Source organism: Ascaphus truei, chromosome 8, assembly GCF_040206685.1.
Source record: "Ascaphus truei isolate aAscTru1 chromosome 8, aAscTru1.hap1, whole genome shotgun sequence".
Taxonomy (NCBI): Eukaryota; Metazoa; Chordata; class Amphibia; order Anura; family Ascaphidae; genus Ascaphus; species Ascaphus truei.
In genome coordinates, this window is record NC_134490.1 from 70649223 (window position 1) to 70670352 (window position 21130).

The window sequence follows — 21130 nt, forward strand, 5'->3', positions numbered from 1 at the left end:
AAAAGGTGACAAAAACCCTCCACTGTACACTGTATAGTAACCCAGGCTGTGCAATACAGCAGGCTTGTAGAGGTCTATGTTAATAGGACTAGAAGCTGTGCTCACTTGCATGTCATTACCCAGAATCCCTGGCTGCAGTGAATTGCATGCTAAGGCTAGGCCCTCTGTGCCTGCTGCAGCACGTGCTATGGCGGGTGCTGCAAGGACAAGAACCGTCCCTCAATGGGGCCGGGCCCATTACCTGTCTTGCCCGCCACGCTACGTGATCAGATTTGTCTGAAGACAGGAAAACTGTGTTTAGGACTTGCGACGAAATGCTGGCCACGCCCCCCAGCGGTTCAGCCAATGAGGATGAACCTGTCTGGTGACAACAGGGCTGCGCCCCCCCCCCCCGCCTTTCCCCCTGTAGCTCACCGCAGACCTGGGATCACAGCTGCATGCGCCGCCATCCTGCCAGGCGCGCGTGCAGCGTTGACACCGGGGCGTCAGCCTAGGGCTGCGGCCAGGCAGGGAGCGGGCATGCTGGAGCTCGTGTGCTGCACCGTGCTCAAACGGGCGATTCGTGGCCAGCTAGGTGCAGGGCGCGGTCAAGACATCATGGTGCTGGTTCGCCCTCATTGGGCAAACCGCTCACGTGGCGCGTGAGCGTCAAATTCAAATTTGCTTGCTCTGCAAGCAGGTAAGCGCCGAGCATGCTCAGGCGCTTGCTCACGCTGGCCACACACATTGCCATAATGTGTTTCATCGCGGCCAGCATGAGCGCGCCGGGAAAAGCAGGTTTGCAGACCTGCTGTTCGAGACGTGAACGTACTCATAAGAGGTATTCTGTACCAATTTACCACTTCTTTTCAGACGACGAATTCCTTATTCCAGAAACCCCCCAAACGTCATTTAGAATGTGTTTCTTTGGAATGACACACAAAGTTAAGAATATTTTAAATCAGGTAGGTGTCTAGTCCCTGGAAAATTAAGTTTGCTTTCTTGTATAGAAGTTAAGATTATTGACATGTAAAATTTTGTCACTTACATGTTCAATTGAAATAATAAATTAATGTAAAAAAAATTGCACATTCTAACTTTAAATTCATCTGTGCTGTATATGAGGGGCGGCGTTTACATTTCTAACCGTGGTCATCAAAAACAGAAGTGCAATTACAGAGCAGTAATATTAAGAAATAAGATATTGTAACAGACCTGCGTCTCTAATGCAAAAAAGGCCTCGGCCATAGTGCAAGATACGGAGCGAGCTACATAGCTCGTGCTACAAACAAGCGTGTGTATTCCAAAGCGCATGGCCATAGCGAGCGTGAGCTTGCACGTGAGATACCAGGATACCAAAAGCAGAGGAGACAAACTTGTTTGCCATTGCAGCGAGACAACTTGGTCATGTGAGCGGCTAACAGCCAATTAAAATTTAGTAAGCTATTCTGCCTGGGTACTGTTCAAATGGCTTTTTGTCAGTTGAGTTGTGCTTGCTGTGAGAATATGGACAACTCAAATATTGAAAATTAGATTTCTGAGGTTTACAAACGTGAAACTTTAATTCATACCATGACAGAAATATCAATGATAATTTATGGAGATACATTTCTGATGTATTGTCCATTACTTGTATATAGTTGTGAAAAAAACATTTTTTTGTAGTGTACAATGCTTATTTCAATGCATCACATTTAATATATATTTTTTAACAAGGCATGTTTTCATTTATGACATAGTGTGTGTGTGTATATATATATATATATATATATATATATATATATATATATATATATATATATATATATAAAGCAAGCAGTCAGCACTCTAATGTAAGGCAAAAGGCAGTTGCTAGTCCCATAGGAATCCACATAACATACGAACTAGCCCAAAGACCAGTAGAGAGACAGCAACCAACGAGGGATAATCCAAAATAATCTGTATTGAGATAAACAGATACACGAAAGCCAACGTTTCGGTCTCACACGGCCCTGAGGAAGGACTCCCTGTGAGACCGAAACGTTGGCTGTGGTGTATCTGTTTATCTCAATACAGATTATTTTGGATTATCCCTCGTTGGATGCTGTCTCTCTACTGGTCTTTGGGCTGGTTCGTATGTTATATATATATATATATATATATATATATATATATATATATATATATATTTGGATATCCCAGCTTCAGCACAGGTGGCTCAATCAGTAGTTCAGTAATTGACTAAGCCACCTGTGCTGAAGCAGGGATATCTTTAAAACCTGACCTGTTGTTGGCCCTTGAGGACTGGAGTTGGCCACCGCTGCTCTAACACTTAAACGTTTTCAAGTTACACTGATGAAACTCCTCCACAATCTGAGATGCCCATTGTATATAGCTAATGTAACACTGAAGGGGTTACAATTCCTTTCTCCTGATGAAATACAGATTGTTAGAAGACCTTTGCCATACATTTCTTTTATGGCATGGAGAAGCTTGTTGATTTACAGACGCACACAATACTCTACAGGCAGTATCGATTTGGTGAAACATGATCAAGCCAAACTCAAATCAACCTTCTCAGTTAAATACTTTAAGTGGATGTGATTAAAAACAGTTCAGAAATGGAACCCCATCAGTTGCAGCATACGGACACATACAGCTGTGCATGTAATCAGATAGCCTGTAATATTCACATGGGAGTTTTTGTACAGCAGTCAGCAAAATGAACATTGTAAATAGAATACGTTCCATCTGTAGGCGTCCATCGCAGAGCTGAGGCGTGTCCCTGGCATGTGTGTGGCGTTGTCATTTATAGCTAACGTGACGTCGCTCGGGAGATCTGGGAGGAGATTTAGATTTCAGCACACTGACAGAGGGATAGTGCAGGTCATATAAAGGTGCCGTCCTTCCTAGGAACAAGGCTGTATGAATAGCACTGGTACGTTTAATAGGACAAAACAAGGTGTCTGAAAGTGTATCCTGACAACGTTTGTATATTGAAGTTTAGGGTGGCTATTATTGCCGTTTTCATTGCATTGCTACGCCCATATCATCGACCCAAATGTTAATTCAGGGGGGGGCAACTCCAGTCCTCAAGGACCACCAACAGGCAAGGTTTTCAGGATATCCCAGATTCAGCATAGGTGGCTCAATCAGTGGCTCAGTCTTCGACTGATTGAGCCACCTGTGCTGAAGCAGGGATATCCTGAAAACGTGACTTGTTGGTGTTCCTTGAGGACTGGAGTTGCCCACCACTGCACTAATTGCTTCTGACTGATGACCTTATCAGTAGGATAGAGCAAAGATTGACACCCCCAAATCACATTCCTTGTAGTAAATAAAAAAAAAATGGCAAACTTTTATAAATGAAACTTTTTAAACATCGTATTGTATCAAACATATGAAACTAGACCTATAAAACCTATGCCTTCTATTAGTTTATTGCGACAGACATGACCTTTCTTTGGTATCCTGATTTGTAAGGATACCTACTAATAAAAATGCCATCATCCTACACATAAAAACACAACAGTATTTTGCAGCTAAGACCTGCTAAGCAAAGTAAACTAATAGTATTTAGTGTTTTATGGGTTAAATGCAAATGCCTTAACCCAGGGGTGCTCAACTTCAGTTCTCAACCTCTCTCCCCCCACAGGTCAGGTTTTCAGGATATCCCTGCTTCAGCACAGGTGGCTGTGTCACTCCCTGCTTCAGCACGGGTGGCTCAGTCTTCGACTGAGCCATTGATTGAGCCACCTGTTCTGAAGCTTGGTTAGCTATAAACCTGACCTGTTGTGGGGGCTTGAGGACGGGAGTTGAGCCCCCCCTGTTAAGGGTAACAAGCTGCACATCTGCCAGAAGGGAAGAGCAACACACACAGAGATGTGGAATAAGTGGCACCTATAGAACACATTCTGCAGAGTAGGAAAGAACCCAAAGAGAATTTATCCAAAGGCAGAATAATAACTTATTTTGCCAACAGCAAAGTTGCCAACCTCTTCTGTTTAATGAGCTTTACATGAATCTCCCTCGGCTCACCTAAAAAAAAAAGGTTACATTTTCTGCACTCCAGCTGTAAGTTATTGTTCCTCCAAAAGGCCAATTTTTCTTTATTTTGGCTGAGGCTGCAGCATTACCGCTCTCTCCTATTCCCATTATGCCAAATGCACTGGAACCCATCCAACTGGGTTGCTATTGAAAACAAAAAGCTCCCCCTCTTGTTGAACAGGTGCAGTGATTTGATCATGTCTGTTTCCACGCTGCAGGTTTCAGACATGCTCGAGTGGTATATCGCAGATCTCCCATGTGGCGGCAAAGCCTTTGAAGTTCTCCGTCCTCCAGATGAGGCTTAAACCATACCAAGAGAATATAAATATTAGCAATAGGATGGACGTGGGGGGCAGCAGTCAGGATCTTGGACTCCCATATATGTCACATCTGAAATATATTTCCCAAAGTGGTTTATAATGAAAAAGAATGAAGCAATTCCTATTTGCTTCAGGATCTGCTAATTAATATTTAGAAATGTATATGGTGAGGCAAAAAAAAAAAAAACCAGAATGAACAAATATAATTTAAGTCCACCTTTTCCTGGTGGGGGACTTGCTCTTCCAAGGCCTTACAGCCTCATAAAGCCGTGCAGGGGAGCCAATTAATATTATGGTACTCTAGCACAGGCTTTAAATCAAGGGGTGCTCAACTCCGGTCCTCACGCCTCCCCAACAGGTCTTCAGGATATCCCTGCTTCAGCACACGTGCTTCAATCAGTCCCTGTGACTGAGCCTCTGAGCCACCTGTGCTGAAGCAGGGATATCCTGAATACCTGACCTGGGGGTGCTTGAGGACTGGAGTTGTACGCCCCTGCTCTAAACGATGGGTTGAGATCAAAGCAACTATTATATTCTCCAAAAGACTGGCTGTGATTTTGTGGTACCCAACATAATATTAAGAGTTTCCTTTTTTATTAATCTTTCCCAAACATTGCCTGTTCTCTTAGACTAAAGCCTAATGAACAATACATCATCAATGAACCCAAATTTTAAACCTGGTCTATAGTTCAGTTGGATTTGAAATTGTGGTATGTGTGTGTATGTGTGTATGTGTGTATGTGTATGTATAATATATATATATAGTCCAAGAAAGTAGCAGTGCAGTTTTAGTAACAATACAAAAATATATAATTGCACTATCATTTATACAAGGTGTGGCAAAATGTACACCCTGCTTAATAATACCATTACGCTTATGGATAAGTCATATCAATATCTAATGTATGAATCATAAACATGACCTAATTAACAAAAACTAACAACTCCTGTTTCAGACAAGGGACTTTACAGCTAGTACGAAGAAGGTTGTCAAGCAACGAAGACTGAGCCACCTGTGTTGAAGCAGGGATATACTGAAATCCTGACCTGTTGGGCGTCGAGGACTGGAGTTATGCACCCTTTTTACAGACAACTGCAAAATGATCCCAAGTGCTAGAAGAGCCCACGCATGTTACTTGGCATGAAACTATAGCACTGAAGGTGTTAAATTAACTGTCAGGGAGGGCCGTCTGGCAGTGACATGGTGAATCTTCTGATCGTGTTCTGGGTTTGTAGTTAGATATATTCAACAAAGAGCTCTTCAAAGTTACTAAAACAGGCTCCTACATTTTCCGTAATAACTTCTGTTCCCCAGCTGCTAATAATGCTGGAAGCCCCATCAGACGGAAGCAATGTTTATTTCTGCAATACAATGAACCAACGACCATTTCTCGCTGAATGGACATTTCAGCTGATGTAAAAGTTCAACGGTGACCATTTGGGAGCGTTTACATTTATTGCTACTTTCTAATGTTTCGCAGAGGAAAGTACTGGTGAGCCATGAGAAGCCAATATTTAATAAATGTATACAAAATACTAAAGCAGTGCTTATGCATTTAGATCAGTGTTTTCCAACCAGGGCTCCTAGGAACCCTTGGGTTGCCCGGGCCTCCCTACAGAGTTCCCTCTAATTTTCAGGTCATTTTAAAATTGTACCAAATACAATATAATTTACAATGCATCTGATCTCCGACACGCTATTAGAGAGGGTTGGGGTTCCTTACAATGCATCTGATCTCAGACGCGCTATTAGAGAGGGTTTGGGGTTCCTTACAATGCATCTGATCACAGACGCGCTATTAGAGAGGGTTGGGGTTCCTTACAATGCATCAGATCTCAGACGTGCTATTAGAGAGGGCTGGGGTTCCTTACAATGCATCTGATCTCAGCCGCGCGCTATTAGAAGGGGCAGAGTTCCTCAGAATTTCACATATGGTTCCTTAGCAAAAAAAAAAGGTTGGAAACCACTGATTTATATGGTCAACTCCTCAGTGAGGATTCGTGGTCCCAAAATGGTAATGTTTTCCAAACGGCTCAATATACTTTTCCTACAAAGTAAGTGCTTACTGTTGCCTAAAACGTTTGCTGGTACTTGCCTATTCTGGATAACTGAAATGTAAACTTCACTACCTGCACTTATTGTGGCCAGTCCTTGCTGACTGTTACATTGTTTGAAGAACTAGCCCAAAAGCACAATAACATGTCTGGCTAACATGCACCTTCCTGTGCTTTGTAGCCCATATTATGTTTATGTCATGTAACCTCGGGGGTTCTCAACTCCAGTCCTCAATCCCCCCCCCCCCCCCATAGGTCAAGTTTTAAGGATATCCCAGCATCAGCACAGGTGGCTCAGTCAGTCCCTACTTCAGCACAGGTGGCTGAGCTATTGAATGAGCCACTTGTGCTGAAGCTGGGGTTTCCTTAAAACCTAAATAGGTTTAAATAGGTTTAAACAGAATAAAACATTACTCAATTATTTACATATCAGTATTTTGGCACCCATGGGACTTTCACCTGATAATGTTGCAAGCTGCGAATGAGCTGCTACAGATCTTGCAGGCTACACACGAGACCTCTTACAATTCCTTACCCAGGAAACACTTGACTGCCAGGTTAAGCACATGGGCAACGCAGGGACCAGGCTGCCCATATATACTGCCCCCAATCCCCCAAGCTGGATCAATCATCAACAGCCAATAACCCCACCTCAATCACTCACATAGACACTCTAATAACCCCTAAATAGTGCCTGATTGGCTTTATCGCGGCTCATTGACTCGTTACAGGTGAGTCACTCACCTTTGCTTTCCGTATAGATGTCTTTCTCCTCAGCACTTTTTTCACTTTCCACCTATTCATCTCAATCTTCCCTTTTCTGATCCGCTGTCCAATGTACTTTAGTTTTCCCTTCTGTATTTCTTTCCCTTTCTAATGTAGCTGAAATCTATATGTTGCTCACTTAATGTCCTATAACCAACTGAAGTTTAAGCCTCTGTGTGTCAACAATAGCTTCACAACCCAGAATTAGCAACACCCTGGCAATTCATATGTTTTCAAAATAGGTGAATGATAAAGAGACATTCATTCATCTGGGTGTTAGCTGGGATTAGAAATAGACAGCTAATTTATAAGACAGGTAGTATACTAGATACCTGCTACACATACTAGCAATGTGCACTCAATATAATAAAGAGGCATCCAAAATATACTAATTATTATTCCGTCTGATTAATGTAAAATAGCACAGTTACCCGCACACAGGACCTGCAGATTTAAAGGGTGCTGAAAAAGACAGGCTGTTTTTGTTTAGTTAAGCAGTGGAGATCGCTTCTTTAAGGCTCACATTTCAATGTGACCTTTTTAAATTTAGCCTCAAAGTAATAAAATATATGTATTTACAGTACTTTGCATAACACGTAAAATAAAATATATGTATTTACTTTGCATAACACGTAAAATAAAATATGTATTTACTTTGCATAACACGTAAAATAAAATATATGTATTTACTTTGCATAACACGTAAAATAAAATATATGTATTTACTTTGCATAACGCATGTAAAATAAAATATATGTATTTACTTTGCATAACACGTAAAATAAAATATATGTATTTACTTTGCATAACACGTAAAATAAAATATATGTATTTACTTTGCATAACACGTAAAATAAAATATATGTATTTACTTTGCATAACGCATGTAAAATAAAATATATGTATTTACTTTGCATAACGCATGTAAAATAAAATATATGTATTTACTTTGCATAACGCATGTAAAATAAAATATATGAGACATTCTTCATATCAGCAGGAATTTGGCATATTTGATTGGTGATGTCATTTATGACACAGAGTACAAAGAGCATTCAGGTCGATTAATATGCCCCCATAGTAATTCCCATAAATTACATCCGAGGGCTACGTATGAAGAAGTCTGCGCTGAAAAAATTGTGTCTATAAATATTAGCATTCCTGTGATTCGCGCCTTATTTATGAAGAGTATATACTGTTTACACACACATATATATATATATATATATATATATATATATATATATATATATATATACAGTGTTCGACAAACCTATACATTTGCTCGCCCCGGGCGAGTGGATTTAACCCCCGGGCGAGTAAATATTGGCCCAAGCAGCACACGTTTGGTACTAGGTGGCGGGTAGATTTTTTTGTGTGGCGAGTAGATTTTTTGGTGATTTGTCAACCACTGCATATATATACTGTTATAGAATTTGGTGCATTTACCTTTAAAGCTGCAGACCAGGCAATATCCTACAGTACATTTGTGTGGGTTTTTTTAATTTTTTTTTTAAATAAATCAGTTCTGTACTGTGAGAAGATACTTGTAGCATTTTTTTAAACAACTCTAAAATACATTTTTAATGTATTATAATGTAACTAGCATTTTTTGTTTTTATAGCAACCATTTACAAAGTCACATCCCCTTCCTCTTCTGAAACAGACTCTGGCAAACACTTTGAGCCCTGCTCTCTCTCTAGCAGTGCACCAATTGTATCTAGTGACTGCCTGGTCACATGATCTTCCTCACAGAACTTTGCATATTTGGTCCTCTTCTGCTGCATTGACAGCCATTTAGCGAACCCCCGAGCCGAATCTTCGCAGATTGATCACAGGAGAACGGATCGATCGGCAACTTAGCTAATTAATTATCATTGTGTGGATTGTATTGATGCACATATTAAAGGGGGAGGGGGGGATAAACCAGCTGCTTGACTGCTGCTTTAAGGAATAAAGAAAATCTTTTTTTTTTCAATAACAAATGGGGACTGATATTTACATATCTTTATGGTCGCAATTAAACATACCAGGTGTTTTGTGCTATTAAAATGTAATTATTAAATGTTGCAGACAGTAGGGAAGGGCTGGGCTTGTTTGAATTTGCCAAAAGCCAATAAATAAATTATAATGCAAATAACATTACCGGGTGGCGCACCAGCTGCGCTATATTTAGGGATTCCGTTTTCCGGTTTTAAACGAGTAAACACTTGAACCCCTTTCCCAAACATACCGACCCCCGTTACCATGTCAGGTGGCATCTTTGCTATTTGATGTGTGTGGTGAAAAATGAACCAAGCCAAACAGATACACGTGGTCCTCGGTATCCTACGGCCCGCTTTCCGTCGAATGCCTTATCCAATGGCACATAATCCAGTCCGCTGGGCGCATTATCCGATGCTGGAACTGGTTATCCGATGGATAAGCATGGACCGGCTGTACTGGTTTTTTTTTTTTAATAATATGTAACAATAAAAAAAATAGCAAACGGCTGAAAAACAGATTTTTTTTGGAGATATTTTAAAAAAAATGTATAAAGTAAACAGAGATTGTACAAAAAATAAAATAAAAAAATAAACGCCGAAATGCCTTCGTTCCACATTAAGGAGGGCATAGCACGTTTTTGTTTTGAAAATTAGGCCTTTCCCAGGCAGAACTATTTGAAGGTGACATTGCTGTTTAGCATATTCCCCACGCGTACATACAGGGACGCCATCACGTCTTATTGGGCCCAGGACAAATGTGAAGAATAAAGCCCCTAATAATAGCTACAACATAAGTATACTTGGTCTACTATGCCCTGCCATGTCTCTTTGTCTCTCTCTTTCTCCCTCCCCCAGAATGTCTCTCTCTTTCTCCCTCCCCCAGAATGTCTCTCTCTTTCTCCCTCCCCCAGAATGTCTCTCTCTTTCTCCCTTCCCCAGAATGTTGCTCTTTCTCCCCCCCCTCCTGTTATATTGGATGTTTTTCAATATGTTTGTATTACACAATTAATTGCAGGTAATATTGTATTTATTCATTGCAATTATATTTTCAACTAATCCCTGCTTGCAGAAGGAATTAAATAGTACTGTACACACTACCATTACCATACTATTCCCTGATGAAATAGCATCCGCTACGAAACACGTTGGATAGAGCTATTATGAACAGGCGGGCCCCACTCACACGACGGGTTTGGTTCCAGGCCCCGCCAAAAAGCGGAAATCGCCGAAAAGCGGAACATAGCTTTTTTTGTGCAGAGCGTACAAATGCTATGTTCACCGGTGATTTCCCATCCCTCCTCCCTCCTACTCCATCCCAGAATGCAGCATTCTGCGCATGCGCGCAGTCGGGTGGCCCCTTCTGCGCATGCGTGAAGTTGGCGTTCCCTTCTGCGCATGCACGGAAACATGACTGCAGTCAGGAAACAGTACCGCCATATTGGCGGAACACCGAGAAGCGGGGCCCTACTGTACTTGCCTTTACCTACACGTTAATACCTATGGGGTTTGAAGGCTTACCATTGGATTTTTTAATCTAACTCCTGTTTAGAATTTCCTGTGGACTTGGGCGGGACCTCATCCGCGCGTGCGCTCCAGACAGAGTTGCGTCCCGATCGAGGGTGTGATTCAATCTACACTCATTTGAGTGGAATGAGAGGGTGCGCGCTGTATGCTTAGACAAGGGTGCTCAACTCCAGTCCTCAAGCCACCCCAACAGGTCAGGTTTTCAGGATATCCCAGCTTCAGCAAAGATGGCTCTATCAGTCCCTGCTTCAGCACAGGTGGCTCAATCAGGGCTCAGTCGAGACGGAGCTGTGCTGACGCAGGGATATCCTGAAAACCTAACCTGTTGGGGGAGCTTGAGGACTGGAGTTGAGCCCCCCTGTGCTAAGAGCTAATGGGGAAAGGCAGGATTGCAGACCAGTCTGAGACATGTGAATGCGCTCACACGTGATACGTTTATTTGCTGCACAATAAAGTACTAAATGCGGATTGCAAAGAGAAAAGAACGGGAAGCTGTGCACTTGGAAGGACTGGTGATTAAAATGAGCTAAATGTTTCAGATTGTGGTTACATGTTTGACACAAATTGCCTCTCCCTTTGTTTGGGACTCCCCTCCCCTCCCCGCCTGTAACACGAGAGCAGGGGTAATTACACACTGTGATGTCAGTTTCCCTTTCAGGCTCATGGGTTTTCCTGCTCACAGCAGAGTGCAGCATTCCGCTCCCGCTGTGTTCAAACGCATCTCAGAAACACGGACATGATCTTCCCAGCAGAGAATGCTGCACAAACCCACATCTACATCCCAAGCCTACTGTTTGTTTGTTTAAAGACGCAGGAAAGGGAACTAATGGCAGTGACGTGATAAAGGTTAAGGGGCTTATTCTATATACTCTCAAGGGCATGTTACACTCAAGTCATTGGGGACCTGCGCTTGAAAATTTTGACTGAACGGCCAGTTCGGAGCATCTAGAGCAGGAGTGGCCAACACCAGTCCTCAAGGGCCACCAACAGGTCAGGTTTTCAGGATATTCCTGCTGCAGCATAGGTGGCTCAGTCTTCAACTGAGCCACATGTGCTGAAGCAAGAATATATTGCTGAACACCTGACCTGTTGGTGGCCCTTGAAGACTAAAGTTGGCCACCCCTAAGCTAGAATGTACCCCTAAATCTTGATTCCTTTTTTAAATCAGGGAGATCTGCACTCTTAAAGGGCCAATCCCCCCCAGGACCAAGGTGAACTAATGCCAGTGACATGTTTAAAGAGATACATATGGGAAATTGATGCCTTCTTTTCATCTAAACCTGACACCTATGCGTATTTTTGCACCATTATTTAAAGTTAGTTGGTAAACATGGTGAGCGGAGACTTGGGAGGAGTTTATTTTCCCCTGGCTACACCCTTTTGTGTGGTGTTACTGTGTGTTACGGGCGCTCCACTAAGGGCGAGCTAAGCAATGCGATTCCTAATTATTTAAAGTAGAAACAAGCCAAGCAGGAAACAGCTGATTGACAAGCAGGCAGTGTGAGAGCCCAGCTAAAAACGCACCTTATTTCCAAAGGAACAAATTAAAAGTAAAATGTTAGTTGTGGGGATGATTACATTTATGGAGGAAGTCAATTGTAGTGGCACATTGTGCAGTACTTAATCCCAGTGTACACGTCGCAGCTGGTTCAGGGTAACCTGAATAGGTCAGACCAGGCCAGATTATTAACTGGGTCAGATTTAGAATTTAATGCAGACAGAGGCCAGTATATTAATTGTGTCTCAACATGGAGAAGATCTACGTGTCAAGGTAACCTGTACAAGATATATCTGTGAGGATAGTCTCCTGGAGCCAGATGGAAAGCCTTGTTCAAACCCAGGAAGATAAATAGCAGCTTACATTACCTTCATTTCCCACATCATCATCCCCATGCTCTCTAGAACTAAAAGATTTATTAAAATTCCCTAAAGATCAACTTCCCAAGTTGTGTGGGAGCGGTGGACTGCAGACACATAAGGCAGCGGCCAGGCAGGGAGCGGGCGTGCTGGCGCCCGTGTGCTGTGCCCTGCTCGGACGGGCGATTCGTGGCTAGGCACGCGCCCGTCTGGGGGGCGCGACCAGAACATCACGGAGCTGGTTCGCCCTCATTGACGCGCTTGCCAGCGGCAAAATCAAATTTGCTTGTTCTGCAAGCATCTAAGCGCCGAGCACGAGCAGGCACTCGCTCACGTGCAGGCACACACATTGCCTCAACATGTTTCAGAGTGGCCAGCATGAGCTTGACCGCCCCCTACTTTGCCCACCGCTGCGGTGAGGTATTAGGCCAGGGGTAGCCAACTCGAGTCATCAAGGGCCACCAACAGGTCAGGTTTTCAGGATATCCCTGCTTCTGCACACTAGTGACTGAGCCACTGAGCATTGACTGAGCCACTGATTGAGCCACCTGTGCTGAAGCAGAGATATCCTGTAAACCTGACCTGTTGGTGGCCCTTGATGACTGGAGTTGGCTACCCCTGAGTTAAAGGCATGAATTGGTTTCCCGGGTTTTTTCCCCCCTCTTGAACAGTTTGTATGGATGACTTTCAAAAGACACCAGTAACTGTTTCCACTACTGAAGAATAAGTATGTCTCATTCAGTATCTCTTTGAAAATTCTGGACATCTGGGATTTGTTACTATATTTGAGTCACAACATCCTGTAGCATTTTGCCTTACTGTACTGAGCCTTCCACATAGCTCATTATGCAGCCTGGGGGTTAAAACGCTGAACTATTGAGTTTTTGATCAGTATAAGACTGAACTTGTCAAATGACCTAGCACTGCGTCTGTACTAACCTAGCAACATATGTAGCAGCAACAAATGAAATGCACTCAGACATGTAAAAAAAACACATTATTAGCATTTTTAATGTATGCTTCGTAAAAGTATGTGTCTAATAGCTTTTCAAATTTAGGTTGGAAAGTACAACTCCGAATAGCAAAGCAGCAATTATCCCAGAATATAAACTATTTCTGGTAGACACTATGTAACAGCTCATTACATGCTGAAAGGAAAATACTGTAGCAACGGCAGCGCAATATCACTAACCAGAGTTAAATAAGATTCTTTTAGAAAATGTCTGGTTATACCAGTGATTTTCAACCGGGGTTCCGCGAGCACCCCTCAGGGGTACCGCGGCCGCCAGGGGGGGGGGGGGAGCTGGGATAACTCTCCCAGCTGTCCCTGACCCGGCAGCGTGGCGACAGCCCCACATAGCAGTGACCCGGCACCAGCAACAGCAGCCGTCTGGTCACTGCGGGCGAGAGACGGGGACGAGGGTTGGGGTTCCCCAGAATTCCACAATCAAATTCTGGTGTTCCCTAACCACTGGGTTATACCCACTACCAGCTTCACGTTTCAAAGCCAGCAACGAACCTCGCACTGATGAGACCCAAAACATCGAAACACCTGTCTGAGAGTAGGTTTTCTGGCCATGCACTTCTGAAACCCAGGCTGTGCCGGAAAAGCTGTGTAATACGGCAGGCATACGCTTATAGGAGTCCATGTTAAAATGGACTACAAGTAAAGAGTGACACACTGGGAGTGCTCATTTGAATGTCATTACCCAGAATCCCTAGCTGCAGTGGTATTTTTATTTGCTTTAGAAAAGTCCAAATATTGGCCATTCTTAATCTCAAAACTATTTACGCAATAATAAAAAGCAAAGGCGTCACTATGGAGCAGTGGGGTTTTTAACCTTTTTTTTGGTTGAGGGTGATATAATTATATTGTGACATCTGAGGAACCCCAACCCTCTCTAATAGCGTGTCTGAGATCAGATGCATTGTAAGTTCTTCTGTATTTGGTACTATTTTGAAATTACCCGAAAATTGCAGGGAACCCTTTATGGATGCCCGGGGAACCCAAGGGTTCCTAGCAACCCCTGTTGAAAAACAGTGCTATAGAGGAATGATCACTTCTGCCTAGCATTAGTAACCCTTTACAGCTTTTATAGGGTGGATGAGAATATGGCATGTTCACAGCTTGTTAAAAGCAATTGTGTGTATTAGAAATAAAAATAAACATACCACCTGACGTGTTCTGGGAATTTAACAGACCAAAGGAAAAAAAAAAAACCTTCAGTTATGTTTAAACTGAGGAACCTCTTAATCATCCACTTGGCGGTGTGATCGAAATCTGCAACACGCAATTAGCAATGAAAATAATGAATGAATGGATTAGCTCTGGGATGTGAAGTCATACTCCTACCCAGCTGGTACATGCTAAATGAGCTATTTCTGGATGGCATTGCACACTGTCCACCTTTTGGAAACATATGAGGTAGTTGGAAATGTAGCACTCTCCCTGAACAATCCCCATAACGGACGCTGGGCAAAGTCAAGGAATCCAGGGAAGGAGGTGAAGACAATGTAGATCGTTGATGTCCAGCTAGGGCCACCGACAGGGGGAGAGCCAGGACAACCGTACCGGGGCCTGAGGCGGCTTTTGTGTCAGGTTGCCCCGGCAATGTCCCCAGTCAAGTACCTTCAAATCAGACATTTCTTTTACAAACTATCAAGCAAACTTGACTTCCCTGAGATGTCTGATTTCGAACATTGGTGCAATAAAGGTACCTACCAGAAGAGCCTAATAACAAAAATATATGCAGGGATCGAAGCAGCCGGAAACACCCCAGACCATCAATATATGTCTAAATGGGCCAGCGAACTAGGAGCTGAAATTGATGGGGAGGATTGGAGCGATATCTGGGAGAATGCGTCCAAAACATCTATAGGTACTATAACCAAAGAGAACATTTATAAAATGATATATCAGTGGTATCTTACACCAAAAAGGCTCAAACAGATATATTCCGAATCCTCCAATCAATGCTGGAGAGGATGTAGATCAGTCGGGGATATGGTCCACATTTGGTGGAACTGCCCAATTATACAAAAATTCTGGAAAAACATAGAAGAAATTATAGATACCATAACCGGGGTCGAAATCCCTTTATACGCCCTAATCTACCTATTGGCAAAACCAATAGAGGACCTCAACCACCCAACGAGACGGCTGATGTCTGGTAGAAAGGAGGATCGATGAGATAATGCTGATGGAAAGGCTGACAGCTTTTCTCAAACCATCCACTGAGAGATTCTATAAAACTTGGGACCCCTGGATTAATGACTGAACAATAATAGGAGATTAATGACCGTGGATCAACGCATATCAACTAAAGGATAAATACAGTATATGCTTCTGAGACGGAACGGTGCTCCCACTCCCTTTCCCCCCTCCCTCTTTACCGTCTCTCTTAATTTCTTTCTATGTCTTTTCACGGATAGTTATGTATATTTTCTTTTGTAGTGCTGGACACTACACAGTAGAAAGCGTTCAGATGTTGCTCTGAACTAAACTACTACAGCTCAACACGTTATAGCGCGATCCACTATAACGCGGAACCGCATATAACGCGGTTTGAGCGTGAAACCCGAATATTTAAAAAAAACACACACACTGCACACACTGCACACACTGCACACACTGCACACACTGCACACACTCACAGTACACACTGCACATACTCACAACACACTGTACACACTCACAGAACACTGCACACACTACACACACACACACACAGGCCCCCCCCCCTCTACCCCCCTACCTTTGGTGTCGGCAACTGGCGGGGATCGGTGCGGGGGAGGGGGGATCGGAGCGGGGCTGGCGGGGGGCATCAGAGCGGGACTGGCGGGGGGGCATCGGAGCGGGACTGGCGGGGGGGCATCGGAGCGGGACTGGCGGGGGGACATTGGAGCGGGGATGGCATCGGAGCGGGGCTGGCGGGGGGATAGGAGCGGGCTGGCATCAGAGCGGGGCTGGCGGGGGAATAGGAGCGGGCTGGCATCGGAGCAGGGCTGGCGGGGGGGTCAGAACGGGGCTGCATTGGAGCGGGACTGGCGGAAGGGGCATTGGAGCTGGGCTGGTGGGGGGACTTCGGAGCGGGCTGGCAGGGGGAAGTGCGAGGGGAGTCACTGTCCACCTTTTGGAAACATATGAGGTAGTTGGAAATGTAGCACTCTCCCTGAACAATCCCCATAACGGACGCTGGGCAAAGTCAAGGAATCCAGGGAAGGAGGTGAAGACAATGTAGATCGTTGATGTCCAGCTAGGGCCACCGACAGGGGGAGAGCCAGGACAACCGTACCGGGGCCTGAGGCGGCTTTTGTGTCAGGTTGCCCCGGCAATGTCCCCAGTCAAGTACCTTCAAATCAGACATTTCTTTTACAAACTATCAAGCAAACTTGACTTCCCTGAGATGTCTGATTTCGAACATTGGTGCAATAAAGGTACCTACCAGAAGAGCCTAATAACAAAAATATATGCAGGGATCGAAGCAGCCGGAAACACCCCAGACCATCAATATATGTCTAAATGGGCCAGCGAACTAGGAGCTGAAATTGATGGGGAGGATTGGAGCGATATCTGGGAGAATGCGTCCAAAACATCTATAGGTACTATAACCAAAGAGAACATTTATAAAATGATATATCAGTGGTATCTTACACCAAAAAGGCTCAAACAGATATATCCCGAATCCTCCAATCAATGCTGGAGAGGATGTAGATCAGTCGGGGATATGGTCCACATTTGGTGGAACTGCCCAATTATACAAAAATTCTGGAAAAACATAGAAGAAATTATAGATACCATAACCGGGGTCGAAATCCCTTTATACGCCCTAATCTACCTATTGGCAAAACCAATAGAGGACCTCAACCACCCAACGAGACGGCTGATGTCTGGTAGAAAGGAGGATCGATGAGATAATGCTGATGGAAAGGCTGACAGCTTTTCTCAAACCATCCACTGAGAGATTCTATAAAACTTGGGACCCCTGGATTAATGACTGAACAATAATAGGAGATTAATGACCGTGGATCAACGCATATCAACTAAAGGATAAATACAGTATATGCTTCTGAGACGGAACGGTGCTCCCACTCCCTTTCCCCCCTCCCTCTTTACCGTCTCTCTTAATTTCTTTCTATGTCTTTTCACGGATAGTTATGTATATTTTCTTTTGTAGTGCTGGACACTACACAGTAGAAAGCGTTCAGATGTTGCTCTGAACTAAACTACTACAGCTCAACACGTTATAGCGCGATCCACTATAACGCGGAACCGCATATAACGCGGTTTGAGCGTGAAACCCGAATATTTAAAAAAAACACACACACTGCACACACTGCACACACTGCACACACTGCACACACTCACAGTACACACTGCACATACTCACAACACACTGTACACACTCACAGAACACTGCACACACTACACACACACACACACAGGCCCCCCCCCCCCTCTACCCCCCTACCTTTGGTGTCGGCAACTGGCGGGGATCGGTGCGGGGGAGGGGGGATCGGAGCGGGGCTGGCGGGGGGCATCAGAGCGGGACTGGCGGGGGGGCATCGGAGCGGGACTGGCGGGGGGGCATCGGAGCGGGACTGGCGGGGGGACATTGGAGCGGGGATGGCATCGGAGCGGGGCTGGCGGGGGGATAGGAGCGGGCTGGCATCAGTGCGGGGCTGGCGGGGGAATAGGAGCGGGCTGGCATCGGAGCAGGGCTGGCGGGGGGGTCAGAACGGGGCTGCATTGGAGCGGGACTGGCGGAAGGGGCATTGGAGCTGGGCTGGTGGGGGGACTTCGGAGCGGGCTGGCAGGGGGAAGTGCGAGGGGAGTTACGGTGGCTGATGGGGGATGTATAGGGCTGCCGGCGCCTCACTCCACCTCTTCCTCCCTCCCCCCGATCGGACGCGCGGTGGCCATTTTTTTTTAAAAATAGCGAGACCCCGGTTATAGCGCGGTCGGATGTCCCCCGAGGATCGCGCTATAACGGGGTTGAGCTGTATATATTATTATTTGACTGTATTGTCCGATTGTATGTCTGTTTTTTATTATTAGTATTACCATTATTACTATCGGTTCTATTAATGGCACAATTGTTACTGTTCTTAATAGTAGTAATGTATATATCATTGTGATGAATATTATTGTTAACATTTTTCTGATTTTGCATGTCACTTCCCAGAATCCCTTGCTGCAGTGGAAGTGCTGTGTGCTGGGTGATAATGGTGAAAGGCGGGGCTGCAAACCTGTCTAAGACATGCACATGAGCATACAGTAATATTTCCATTTGCTATATAGAAAAAAAAAATATATATATTATGATAATTCCCCTTGTACTATAAGTCACTATAAACCATTACACTTATACCATCGGATTTGATCCAAAAGGAATCTGACTCCCTGTTTGTATCAGAGAGACACTATTGTACAATACATACAATGATCTTCCAAGGGAAGGCTTGACAAGGATGTTACAATGTAAATGCACCACCAAATTCATTCACAAAAGACTCATAAATATACTTATTTTGTTTGTAAGCGAGAGAGCCCTGGGTATTGGGTTAGAGCAGGGGTGCTCAAGCAGGTCAGGTTTTCAGGATATCCCTGCTTCAGCACAAGTGGCTCAAACAGTCCCGGCTTCAGCACAGGTGGCTCAATCAGAGGCTCGGATTGAGCCACCTGTGATGAAGCTGGGATATCCTGAAAACCTGACCTGTTGGGGGGGAGGGAGGGGGGGCGGGGGCTTGAGCTCTATAGTTGAGCACCCCTGGGCTAGACTTAAACACGTCTGCATTACAACACTAAACAAAGCCCTTCTCCGTCACTGCAAACCTGACCTAACTTCAGCGCACACGGCAAAGCATTTATGTTGTGGAGCATAAAAAAGTACAGGGGTCAAGCACTGGTCACACAAAAGGATTTCTTTGTATTTTAATTACTCCACAACAAAATAAGTGAGCTCTGTTTCCTTTCTAAATCTATAGAAAAACTGTACGGCAGAGAGGGCATTTAAAAAGATAACCCTTAAAGCTGCAGACCAAGCAATATCCTACATATGAGGTTTTTTTTTAAAAATAAATCAGTTCTGTACTATGAGAAATACTTGTAGCATTTTTTTTTAAACAACTCTGAATTACATTGTTAATGTATTATAATGTAACAAGGATTTTTTGTTTCTATAGCAAGCGTTTACAAAGTCACATCCCCTTCCTCTTCTGAAACAGGCTCTGGCACACCCTTTTTTGATCCCTGCTCCCTCTCTAGCAGTGCACCAATTGTATCTAGTGACTGCCTGGTCACATGATCTTCCTCACAGAACTTTGCATCTTTGGTCCTCTTCTGTTGCACTGACAGCCGTTTAGTGAACCCCCAAGCCAAATCTTCGCCGATCGATCACAGGAGAACAGATCGATCGGCAACTTAGCTAATTACTTATCAGTGTGTGGATTGTATTGATGCTCATATTAAAGGGGAAAAATCAAAATATAAAAAACGTCAGCTTGGACTGCTGCTTTAATGTCCTCATCTGCAGGAAATAAATATCAGTTGGACCCTGTGGGGTGGGAATATTGTACTTGACTTCACTTTTTTTGCACTAAATAAAATAATAATAAATCCCCCAACTTATCTAACTTTATAGTAATCCCTTCCTTTCTGTTCTTGTAACCTTCATATGGGATTTTAACATCTTAAGAACCTTGGCACATGTTTAAAGGAGCAATTCATGCAGTTTTTGTAATTATTTATTAGAATAGGTTTGAAGCAGGGAGTTACCGGAGCGGAAGCCCATCAACTTCAACTCTGGGGACCCCCTGCTCCCCGAGGTTTAGACCGTGCCACTCGTGCCAATAGGAAGCTCATCGGATAAGGTCATGGCTTCCTATTGGCCAGCAGGGAAGGGAAGCTTTTAAACTCCGCCATTAAGTGATCCCTGCTAGCCGGGCAGAGTGGCTACAGGCACCCCCTCCGGAAGTAAGTATCTCGGGAAGTAGGGGGTTTCCAGAGCTGAAATGAATGGGGTTCAGCTGCGGAGACCCCCTGCTTCAATCCTATGTTAAAAATAGTTTGGGGGGAAAAAAATCGCTAGCTTGGATTGCCGCTTTAAAAGGATTGTGTAGAAAGGAAAGTATACAGTTATATACCAAATAAGTAAACATGGGAAGGATGTTGATCCAGGGATTAATCTGGTTGCCAATTCTTGGAGTCAGGAAGGAATTTATTTTCCTCCTTATGAGATATCATTGGATGATATGACACTGGGTTTTTTGTTTCCCTTCCTCTGGATCAATAAGGAAGTATAGATATAGGATAGAGTATCTGTCGTCTAAATTTAGCATAGATTAAACTTTATGGGCGTATGTCTTTTTTTAACCTCATCTACTATGTAACTATGTAACTAAACTATGTAACTATGTGTACTCCTGCAGCAAAGATCCACCTGTGGCGCTCTAAGCACAGGTGATATTTAACTATATATAGAATTATAATGTTTATTTGAGATATGATGAACTTTTCCTTCCAGGAAAAACTGAGTTTTGTGCCACAGTGCTCAACGTTACCTTCGTTTGCGTTCTCGCCGGCAACCATTATTATTTCCCAGAAGGGATCAGAGATGC

The 21130-nt window shown here is 43.9% G+C and overlaps 1 protein-coding gene across 5 annotated transcripts in view; it reads right to left on the minus strand.

The window, feature by feature from the left end:
* Nucleotides 1-21130, minus strand: part of SH3PXD2A (SH3 and PX domains 2A) — a 279344-nt gene that overhangs the window by 197203 nt on the left and 61011 nt on the right. The window contains exon 1 of one of the 5 annotated variants that reach the window (XM_075612534.1): nucleotides 7125-7330. The exons of the other annotated variants lie outside the window; for them this stretch is intronic. Within the exon in view, the coding sequence (XP_075468649.1) occupies nucleotides 7125-7184 (60 nt within the window). The 5' untranslated portion in view covers nucleotides 7185-7330. Of the gene's footprint in view, nucleotides 1-7124; nucleotides 7331-21130 lie in introns of those variants that run through there. 5 annotated transcript variants of the gene reach the window in all.